This window comes from Bactrocera latifrons, unplaced genomic scaffold, assembly GCF_001853355.1.
Source record: "Bactrocera latifrons isolate USDA-ARS-PBARC rearing strain unplaced genomic scaffold, ASM185335v1 scaffold_837, whole genome shotgun sequence".
Classification (NCBI taxonomy): Eukaryota; Metazoa; Arthropoda; class Insecta; order Diptera; family Tephritidae; genus Bactrocera; species Bactrocera latifrons.
In genome coordinates this window covers 5,461-17,515 of record NW_017537531.1, presented here as the reverse complement: position 1 = coordinate 17,515, position 12,055 = coordinate 5,461, and the positions used below count along the sequence as shown (strand labels likewise).

At 35.1% G+C, this 12,055-nt stretch overlaps 1 protein-coding gene across 1 annotated transcript in view; it reads left to right on the top strand.

The window, feature by feature from the left end:
- The window catches only part of LOC108977082 (anoctamin-8-like), a gene marked incomplete at its 3' end in the record, with an annotated part of 28,840 nt that extends 20,045 nt beyond the window's left edge, over positions 1-8,795 (top strand). Inside the window, exons 3-5 of the mRNA XM_018946592.1 lie at positions 7,684-7,936; positions 8,073-8,443; positions 8,503-8,795. Of these exons, the coding sequence (XP_018802137.1) occupies positions 7,684-7,936; positions 8,073-8,443; positions 8,503-8,795 (917 nt within the window). The remainder of the gene's footprint in view (positions 1-7,683; positions 7,937-8,072; positions 8,444-8,502) is intronic.
- Positions 8,796-12,055: the final 3,260 nt, after the last annotated feature.

The window sequence follows — 12,055 nt, the reverse complement described above, 5'->3', positions numbered from 1 at the left end:
TTTTGGGTTTTAATTTTGCAGCTTCTTCAATTGCAGTAATTTATGAGTTGAATATAGCCGCGTAGCTAGGCAAAAGTCCAATTTTGATTAGTTCTTTAGATTCTGTTGTAATAGCAAAAGTGTATTCAACTTTCTTTGAACCATCACAGTACCAAATTAGCCAGTTTTTTTGCTTCCATTTTTGCACTTCTTCAGCGTGTAGTTGCCTCAAAGCAAGTGGGGTCGTGCTATTTTTGGTAAAACCACTGGAGATGAAAAGAGATTTTGCAGATTTCCAGGGAGGGCTGAATACTTTATAAGTTTTTAGTTTCGAAAAATCTATATTCATCTTCTTAGCCATTTTGAAAATTTCTGTGATTGTTGAATTAATTTTTAGGTATCTTTTCAGTGAGCTAGAGTCTTAAAGTCTGTGTACAGGATGTTATCTGAGTTTTGTATGCAGTTATATATTTTATTCCCAGTTAATTTAATTTAAAAAAGCAGTTAAATAGTAGGGAGTTTCAGTTCACAGAGTATGTTTACAATTGGAGTTGGTCGAAACGCGAGACTAATTATGCGCGCTGCCATGTGGTAATATTTTTTGATTTTCTGCAGAGAGCGTTTGGATGTTTTGCAATATATGTATAATAAGGCCATAGTAGATTTTCCYCAAAATCAAGACTTTCATAATACTTGATAGAGACTTTGTATGTGCATCCCTTTTTTTGAGTACATTTATTCGTTTTGAAAGGTCTTGACATAGGTCTTCAATTTGGTATTTCCAAGTCAGTTTTTGATCGAAGGTTATTCCTAGGATTTTAAGATAGCGCACAYTAACGTCACCGATAGGGGAGAACCCTGTTTTACTCCATTTTCTAATTTTTTTAAGTTTGATTTATATCCGTTTACGTTTTGATATTATTTTTTCCAACAGTTTACTTAAACATGATAAAAGTGAGATAGGACGGTCATTTTTGTAGTCATCTTTCTTATTCATATTTTTTGGAATGCAAAGGACGTTTGATTTTTTCCAAGAGTGGGGAAACATACCAGTTTTGACGATTAAATTATATAAATTAATTAAACGACTTTTTAGTAGGAGAATGCTCTTTAGTATTTCTAAGATTTTTTTCCAGTTCAAACAGAGTAATTTCTTCTTCAAGACTACTAGGAGACTTTGAAGTTTTATTCACTTTGTATACCGATTTGAGGACACGATTTTTTTCTGAAATGTATTCACTTGAAAATTGTTCATCTGCAGAAGCCGATGCAAAATAAGTGGCAAATATTTCTGCAATTTGGAATACATCTGTTATAATTCTCTTACTGTTCGCCAAACCTCTTTTAGAAAAAAGAGGCCAGTTTGCGTTTGCCGTTTTKTATCTAGGGTTATGGATAATACTCGCATAATTTTCCTTATAACTGAGTATTATTGGACTATGATCACTACCGGACATATCGTCAACCCTGTCCCAATTTATCTCTTCCGATAATTTATCTCTTTCGATAAGTTGGGACTACATGCTGAGATGTCAATCGCAGTTAAAGTATGATGAGTGGAACAGTGAGTATATTTGTCATTGTTAAGAATACACAGATTATTTTGTAGTATAAAACTCTCAAACATTATTCCTGTGGAGTTGGTATTGTGAGGACCCCATAGTTAGTGCCAGCCATTTATATCGCCCAATATAATATTGTTCGTAAAATTAGTGTCGATTGAATTGTTCGAYTGATTGGAAGAAATTTTTATGTTTGGTGGTAGATAAATATATTGTATTTTAATTTCTACTATATATGCTAATATGAGGTTGGAGTTCCGCTATTAATATCTCCAAATTATTGYAATTGTTCCAATAGCCTTTGATATTCCACTGAAGAACTTTCATTATAAAATAAGCATGGGGATATAAGTATAGTTATTCAGGATTAGAAACTGTTATTATATTTTTCTGATTATTGCAATGAAGTTGAGAAAGAATCTCATTAATATCTGTATCCATATTATTCTGTGAGTCATAATTGTTTTCGGTATAATTGCTGGTGTTGGCAATGTAACCATATTTAAATTTGTTACCTGCACTATAGTTGATTCGCTTTCTTCTTGACAATTAGATGATGTCGGTAATCTTATTCAGCCAATAGGAGTTACACTTAAGTTATTATCGGGTGGATTTTCTTTATTTTGATTGTTGGGATGAGTTCTTTTGTTATGATAAATTTTTGTTGGTGACAAAATCTGAATATATGTAATTGATTTATATAAGAAATTTTTTTTGTAGTTGTGTTGTCAGCAATAGGTTTTGCATAATTAATGGTTTTGTTTTGTAAATTTTCGTTGTTTTTGGTTGTTACTGTTTTTGCTTTGATTAATTCTTCTGTGGTTAAGTCCAGTGATTCTATTGGRTTTTCTTTTGTGAAGTAGTCTGGTGAAAAGTTGTTATTCACATAAGTTATTGCTTCTTTAATTGATGTTCGGTTTATTGAAGAATATTTAAGGATTTCCTGCATTTTAAGATAAGTTGGGCATTTTTATTTGTTGATTTATGCTGAGAATTACAGTTAATACCTTTAATTTGAGTGCAATTTAATACCTCTGAGTACTCTGGTAAGGCACATGTGACACAAACAGGAGTATTGGTACACCTGTTTTTTGTATGATCGATAACGTAACATATTATGCATTGCATGGGCTTTGGAATATAAGGTTTTATTTGAATAGTTTCGAAACCAACTTTCAGGTCTTTAGGGAGCTGATATAAGTCAAATGATAGAATATGCAAAGGAGTATTTACATATCCGTTATTTGTTATTTTTTTAATTTTATTAACCTCGATTACACTTTGATCTGTAAGGCCCGTTGTTATTTCTTTTTCTGAAAAGTTTGTTAATGCTGGAGAATAAATCACACCTTTCACCGTATTAAGTTTTGTACGATGTTCGCAAGTAATTTGCATATATTTGACAGATTTTTTGTTTTTATTAAAAAGTCAGCGGTTTTTTGTTGTTAACTAAAACGAGTAAATTTCCATCACCTGTAAATTTTGCAAGTTTTCTATTATTCTCACTAACGATACCGTTTAGCGTTTTTGTTAAGAGAAAAATATTGTATGTATTTAGTGGCTTTTCAATATTTGTACTTTTAATGGTTACAAATTTTTGAGAGTCAATGTTTTTATTATTATAAAGATTTTCCGTAATTGAGGTTAGAGTAGGAAAAATCTTCGGGTTGTTTAAGTTTAAGTCTTTTTTCATTGAACTTTTCTTTTTTTTGGCTGTGGGATCCATATCCAGAATCCCATAATAGCCTCYTCCAGGAGGCGGCCCTTCGGTCATAACTGCGAGCGAGAGATCACTATAAGACACTTGTAAATAGGACGTTTGAAGAAAGAACAATTTCTTCACAAAATTATAGATTTTCAAAATAAATTTTCACAATTTTTATGAATTTCTCAAAAAAAAAAAAAATTTTTTATAAACTTGAGAAAAAATAATGCTTTATAAGTATGTAACATACAGACATATGTATGGACATAAGTGGATATCTAAGGTAAGCATTGTTACCATATGCGATGAAGTTGATCGAATGAAAATGTTTAGAAGTTTTCAATAAGCGTACCTCAGATAAAAGAATTATGGTAAATGCACTATTTTTTGTTTTAGAATACAATAAACACTACTGACAGAAATCATACAAACGAACCCACTATCTCATTTCAAGGCTCAAAAAGTTCAACATACATATTTATGTAAATAGGTTTGAAACACTACTCAATGTGCAATAGAGTTTAATAGCGTTATTTTGTGTTTATTACTTTTTTTCTAAACTACTTCTGATATGGCGACGTGAATGTTATTTTGTTTCAATTAACAGCGAGTTAAGCTGACAAATATAATAGGGACGCTTTTGGTAGATTTGTCTAAAATGTAAAATAACATGTCAATTGAAAAGTCTCTAGTCCACAATAGTAAAACATATTTATTTGGCAAAATTCGTTTCTTTATTCAACACAGACTCTCTTCAGGGGTTAATATGCTTGAACATCTCCAAACTCTGTTCTGAATCATCAACTTTTCGTTTCTTTTGGTCAAAAGTGAATTCGGGCGGCACCCACTTTTCACAGAGCTTTCTCATACCCAAATGGTCGTGAATGATGTGATGTTTACATTCAGTTGATATCTTCACAGTGTCTGCTATAATATTTAGTGTTTTCGTCGATAACAGCTGAAAAAAATGTGTCATCCATACAAATTAAATATTTATTTCTTAAAGAATTCAAACAACTTCTACACTCGAAAGCGTCTCCAGAAAAAGTAACGCTTCTTTAAATTCCACGAATTGAATTCAAACTGTAATTTTCCAGAATGAATAGAAAAAGAAAAACGGTGCTGCCAGATGTCATACACTTAATCTGTTTGTCCACGTAGGCTTTGTGCAAAAACAAATGTTCAGACAGAATGTTTCAGCCTTCTTCCGAGTCTTTGCTGATTATTCAAATTTATCAAAGTTRAAAATTATCCGTAATGACTGAAAAGCTATCATAGCTGCAACTTGGCAGTTAGGACTATAAATAGGGGGATTCTCTTGCTCTTGCAAGATTGCAAGATGACGCAAAATGCAAAAATTATATACCGAAATATGCAAGTGTACGAGAACACCCATTAAAAAATCTAGTGATGTAAGAACAGGTGATTCGGTAAATTTATTGTGAATGACTATTTCAACGAGTATTGTGTGTTATGTTACATCCCCTGTTATAAATAATAATTAAAAAATAATTTGCTTTATTATTGATATTCAAGGAACCCCGCAGTAATTGCGTACTAATTTKTATCATTTCCCTTGAGACGCCAATGATGTTAAATAACTATTTAATCGCATCTCGCGCTCACTGAATACAGTTTTACGAGTTTTCTGGCATATTGCCTTTTGTGAACTGTTGTTGTTGTTGTTGTAGCTTCAGAATTCTGCCGAGTTGACAGTCCTTGGCCGGATAAAAATCCGGGTCCGTTCCGCTTACGTAGACCCGACTGTCGTGGGAACGGCCTCTTTTGGCYTCCCTGACAATGGCATCATTTATGCTAGTTCTATCAAAAAAAAAAAATTATATTGTAAACACAAATAACGGATGCAGCGTAACTTTGAGATTACAAACTTGAGACCTAATTAGGTTGGTACTCTTGGGTAAGATAGATTTTTTTTTTTTTTGATTTTGGTGTGATCTTTTCATTAGGCCAGAAATTTTCTTTTTATAGATTTCTAGCTTTGAAGTTTAAATGACTTAAAATTTTAAATGGTACCAGCTGACCCCGTAGGCRTTGTCCTGCATGAAATTGTGTTTTGAAATAAAAAGAAGGTTGAATTTAACATTATTATTTTTTTTCAATGTAACGCAGCTTGATAAACAACATTTCTTAGTTTCTGTGCCGGTGCACAGAAGACATGGCTTTCCAACTCGTGAGCATGCCACGTACATCTGGCCGTTTAAAAAACATAGCATTTCCAAATTTATGCCACACACTATGCGACTATCCTTACGTCCTGTTGATTGTCACCTTAAATGCAATTTTCACTGGAAACTGAATATGTTTGAACTGAAATGGTCAATCGTTAGAACTCAAAGGAATTCGTAGAATTAAGCATTCTGCCCCTTTGTATTCCATAGCTGCGTCACAATCAGTCGGGTTCCATTACACAGTTTCGGCACATGAAGAATGCGAAACATATGACGACAGATCAAACTTTGAGACGCAAATGATGTGGTGGCATACCAAGCCTCTCCAAAGAATTCCATTGGATAATTCACGGCGTCGTCTTCATTGTTAAGACTATCGATCGATTTGTATGAGAGCAAGTTTCTCGGAATTTGACTTTGAATCTTCCAGTTTAAGTAAATAATATCGGTATTTTTGGCAGCTAACATTGCGCGTGCCTTTAAGGAATTGTACTTACGATAATTTTTTCAGTGTCCGAACATTCCTGATGAGTTCATCGTTCGTGAATTTATAAACGGCAGATGGAATTGATATCAAACCACCGGAAGTATCAAACGGAATTGACCCATTTCCAATTCTTAGCGAATATGATGTAAAATATCTTCGACGATGCATTCCTTGTATAATATCAAAGTATTTCCGAATAGAGCAATGTTCTCGCAAATGGGTCACTGACGAAAGATGAGAAAAAATTCGTCAATGTTAATTTTATTGCTGGCGGTGTTTCCACTCGCTGTACTGTATCTCTAGGTTGAAAAACACTCTTTGGCCATTCTCCAAATTAACTGCGAAACGCGGAACAGTCGAAAAACGTTCATTGCAATTGCAAAAGTAAATATCGTACAAAGCTCTTTATTGCAGTTTACGTATCTACCGTTTCGTTCAAGACCAATAACCGGCATGTTGCTTTAGTGACGTACTTACACATGTATCTTATGATTTTAATTTTGAGTTTTGAATGTGAATTAGACAATAGTGGTGAATATGGTGGGATCAATGTGTTGTCAACTTCGATATTTTCTCTTCTAAATTTAATGTTGAATGTTCTGCTATTGTTGTCTGGTGAGAGACGCCGATAGAGTGGATATCCATCATTTCCAGTTTGCATTTTCGAAAGAAAAGCACCTRGATAGTGTTTCGTGAATTTTTTGTCAGACATACAAACCGACAAGGGATTGTAGTTTCCGCAAGGTCCATGAACCATATTGGTTTTTACCTGGATCACTGGATCTTTCTCTGGATCAGGAATTTTCGCAGAAATGATTTCTTCATTTTGATATGGTGTAACCACCGTCCAAAGAAGAATGTGTGCGTGTGCGTGTGGCAAACATCTCTTTTTCCACTCAACAGAGTTCATCTAGCATCTAACAACACCGCATATACGTGGCTTCAAGATAAAGGCCATCAAACATTGTAGCTATTGTTTGAAAAGTCGTGCTGTGACATCGTGACGATCGCTTGCTGATTGACCTTGCCATAATTGCGCACGTATGTCATCGCATCCTGGGAGTACTCGGTTAAGTGCCTTGGGCTGCCAATGTATGTTGATGGGAAAAAGAACGCCGACCGATATTAGTACGACCTCGTYGTGGCTTCGTAACAAATTTCAATCAAYAACTTTTTTTCAATTGATAACTTTGTGTGAAACACACATAAAGTTTTTACTGAATAATTTTCACTTTTTTGGAATTGTCCATTCAACTTTTTGGAACTGTCCAATTTTCCGACTTTTCGTTATGAAGAGTATAAGGTTTTTTATTTCTAAACATTCCCCGATCCACAACGAACAACCTCTGCAAATTTCATCAAGATTGTTGCAGCCGTCTTAGCATTACTAACAAACAAACATTCAAGAACAGGGCTGCTTTTAGAGTTTTTCCGACAATTATTCGATTTTTTCTCGCCGTAAAAACCATTTTTGAACTTCAACGACCATTAAAAAAAAACTGGCCAAATTAATCCATGCGTTGTTGAGTTATGCGCTTAGCAACACATTTTGCGATTAATTTTTACATTATAGAATAATGTTGCCGAGTTTTGGTATATCATTGTTCGAAACCGAGCAGAAAACTAGAATTAAAAAACTAATAATTACAATTAATTTAAAAGAGTTTTATAAAATACATTTACGYCATAAAAAAATCAGTTATTGCATATTTGCAATATTTGAAAGAAAATAATTTGTCACCCTCTATGTCCCTCCTTTAGCGTCCCGTCAATTACGTCGAAAAGTTCCATATGCTGGGCACTTAATGACGCCGCGTCGCCTTTGGTTGAATAAAATACCGACACAATGTGATGTTGTCATCGAGTTTCCAGAAGATGCGCCTGACGAGGCTCTTCGTTGGCTTCTCTCACGATTGCGTTCTCAACCACCATCGGGGCTTGGATTGGTTGTACAAGTGAAGGCTCACGAAAGTACACGCCGGAATGCTTTCTACATTAGTGCACCAACGAATGTGTAAGTTGCTATTTAAACTTTTTATCTAGATGCTAGAATTTAAACCATTTTGCAGCCTTAGGTCTTGTGGCAATTTATTTTTGTATGAGTTTTGGTTATATTTGGAGCTATAAAATGTTGTTTTCTCTAATTTCAGATTATTTAAAGCCGCCGAAGAAGCACGATTACCGAAACGCTTACGTCCTGACCTAGGTGGTGCCTTACGTGAATTCACAACACGGGAAAGTCATTGTTTTCAGCAACTGCGGATCGAAGATGGAAGCAGTGCACTTTTCACCTCACAAGAACGGCAATGGCTGGTGCTGCAGGTATTGCAAGGCCTCCGTGCCAGCCAGGCGGATATCGAAGCCCTACAGGGCCGTGCAGCCGTAGCCGAAGGGCAAAGCATTGTTGCAGCCTGGCAAGAAACTGGTCTAATTGTGCAGGTTTTTCCGTTACATGAAACCCGCTCTCTGGCGCTGCTACAAAAYAGTTGGGTAAAACAGATTTTCGCCCCTCAACCACTTGGTAATTYGTTATATTATATTCGCTTATTCCAAAGTACTAGCTTATTTATATATTTTCAGATGATATAGCTGAATATTTTGGTGTGAAAGTAGCACTTTACTTTGCGTGGCTGGGCCATTACACCTGCGCTTTAGGCGTACCAGCTGTCTTTGGCATGATATTGTATGCAGCTCTCTGGGGAAAAGGACAAACAGCGCAAGATATGGGACACGTGCTATTTTCACTATTTAATGTAGCGTGGGCTTCATTATATTTAGAGGCTTGGAAGCGGTATTCTGTTGAACTCGCTTTTCGTTGGGGGACCTTATCGACACCCCCTGAACTACTTGAACCGCCTAGACCACTCTATAAGGTATATAGTTCTATATTGTGCTATAAAGCAACCTGAAAATCTCATAGTGTCCACAGTGAGAGTTCAACATCAACTTTCATTACCCGTGGGAAMAGAGTTAGTTGAAAGGCAGCTGTAAGTTCGGGTGTAATCGAACATTTTATACTCTTGCAACTAGCAAGAATCAAAGCTTGGGAAATTCGTTCAGATGCCGGCCAAACTTTACATTCAAAAATTTTGCGAAAAAAATGCTATCCATTATTCTATGAAAGCGTGAAAAAATTTCAATAATATTTGGTATCTTCCTGACATACTGAAGAAGTCGATGTACCTCAAGAAGACTTCATTGAATTTCAGTGCATTCTAATTTGCGTTAATGGTGGTCATATTTACTTAGCTTTATCATATATTCCGCCTGATTCCATGMTTGTTTTGGGAGATTTCAATTTACCGTTTGTATCATGGAAATCTATTGATGGTTCCATCATTCCTGCTTATGTTTAAATTAGTTCTTATACTTGTATTAAAATTTTGGAATTGGGTCTTAACAAATTAATTTAGATTCGAACAAGTTTGGCAAGATTYTAGATTTGATTTAAATTATTAACGCTTCAATATGCTCTGTTGTGCTGCCAGAATACTTTTATCATTTTCCTTTGGAAATTAATATACAAATCATAGCCAACTTCTTCTTCTTTGCTGGCGTGGTTATAGCCGAGTTAACAACAGTCGTTTCTTCTTTTCGCAGGGTGGCGCTGATTGGAGATTCCAAGCGAAGCCAGGTCCTTCTCCACTCGATTCTTCCAACGGAGTGGAGGTCKTCCTCGTCGAATACTTTCAGAGCTGGAGTGTTTTCGTCCATTCGGACGACATGACCTAGCCAGAGTAACCGCTGTTTTTTAATTCAYTGAACTAAATATATCAATATTGTCGTATATCGTAATCGTAAATCTTTCGCAGAACTTTTCACTCGAAAATTCGTCAGGTCGACTCRTCAGATGTTGTCCACGTCTTTGCGCCATATAGAAGGACGGGRATAATGAGTGACTTTTTTGTTCGTCGATAGAGAACTTTATTTCTCAATTGCCTCCTTAGTCCGAAGATAGGAGAAGATATCCTACGTTGGATTTCGAGGCTGACGTTGTTGTTGGTGTTGATGCTGTTTCCTAAATAGACAGATTATCAACAACTTCGAAGTTATGACTGCCTATTCCCGAGTGCGACGACTGTTTGTTTGATGACAGGAKATATTTCGTCTTGCCCTCGTTCACCACCAGACCCATTTACTTTGCCGCCTTATCCATTCTGATGAAAGCAGAACTAACGACGCGGTTGTTAAAACTAATGATGTCAATATCACCAGAATACGCCARGAGCTGTACACAGCAGATTGTACCTTCTCGATTTAGTTCTGCTTCTCGAATTATTTTCTCCAGAAGAAGGTTGAAGAAGTCATGTGAAAGAAAGTCGCCTTGTCTGAAACCTCGTTTGGTATCGACCTACTCGGAGACGAAAAGGTGGTGCGTTCCATCTTTTTGTCCGGTTTTCACAGGTCTTTTCCAAGATCTTTGGCAATGGAACATCTGYTCCATCGTCGTCGATTGGGGACTCGGGTTCGCTTTCTCCTGGCGTTATGCATACACTGTCATTCAGCAGGCCTGAGAAGTGTTCCCTSYATAATTTTAGTACGCTCTAGACATCGGTTACTAAATCACCTCATTGGGTTCTACATGATTATGATCTGGTCTTGAAACCTGTTAGTCACCGCATTTTTTCGTAGAATTTTTKAGCATTACGCCTGTCGGCCAGCTTGTCAAGCTCACGACAACTTACTTAATAATAATACACAAGACCTTTCTTCTCTGTTCAACTTTGCGAAAGCTAATTTTAAGAAGATTAATTACGAACATTCTAAAGTAACTTGGCTAGATTACAGTGGCAATATGTAGTGCTTCCTATTTTCATGAAACTATTTTAAATTGATTTGAAAAATATGTTCCGAAATGTGTTGTTACTTAACGAATGAGTTCTAATTTATGGGTTTCGAAAGAGTTATGTAAATTAAAAAATAGAAAATATCATGCTTCTAAACTTTTTAAATGAACTGGTTTAGTTGCTAACTATTCAAAATATTCTAACTTGCGTCGACAATTTTCTGAACTTTATAATGCATAATTATATCAACATAGTAAAAAATAATAGTAAATATTGTCTTATGGTTTCGTCAACTCCAAGCTTATTTCTTATTTTCCGTCCACCATGAAATATAAGTCTATCTGACACATACATAGATAATACTATTACTCTACTACTACCATCCATGTATATGATTTCTATTAGATATTAAAAAAATATAGAATTTTTGTAAATCAACTTTTGTTAGTTTACAAAAAAATGGATCATAAAACATTTCAAGTGTTAATTAAGCATTGCTTTTTGAGGTAATAAGGGAAAACACTTTTGGACGGTTTTTATACAATAAAGACTTAAATTTACAAAAAACGGCGGAAGCAAAGTTGTAGACCTAATATGTAAGTTTTCTGTTATGTCCATTTCCGAAATAGACGTCTTTTATCAGTTAAAGATGTTAAAATAATAATTTAATTACGGCTCAGATCTCAAAATTTAAATCTTTTGAATAAACTGTTTTTTCTTTGTTTTCAACCCATATTTCATCTGTTATTAAGTATTCGGAACTTTCATTATATGGCGACTTTTTAAATCCTATGACTTTAATAGGGAACTATGACTTTAAATAGGGAAGTATTTCTGCTGCAAACAGACTTAAACAACTTAGTTTCTTGGTGTGTTAGAAATGATATGCCATTGAAATTAAAAAAAATGTAAAACGAAGTGCTTTTCCCTTATATCTGTAGACCCTACTTCAYACGTAATACAAAAMTGTATCTTGGAGAAAGTATACTGTTTTGTTGCTCTGGTTACTACCCCAAACTCAATGAATCTTCTTGCATCTCCATGGTTTTTAATGCGCTCTTAGTTTTGTTAAATGTCCCAACAATATACAAGTAGTACTACAAAAATTCGTTTTTCATCTTTGGTGGTATGCTTCTGTGATATGGAACTCTGGTTATCAAGTCCATTCGGAGAAGTTAGAGCTCTTTTTTCCTTACATCATTTTCATTGGGATTCCAGTTTAAATCTTCCCCCTTAAACTAACCGTTTAAAACTTATCAATCTACCCACACTCGCTAGTCGTAGGGAGATGATTAGTATAATATTTCTTGTAAAATTCATGAATGGGTCAGTATGTAGTCCATCCT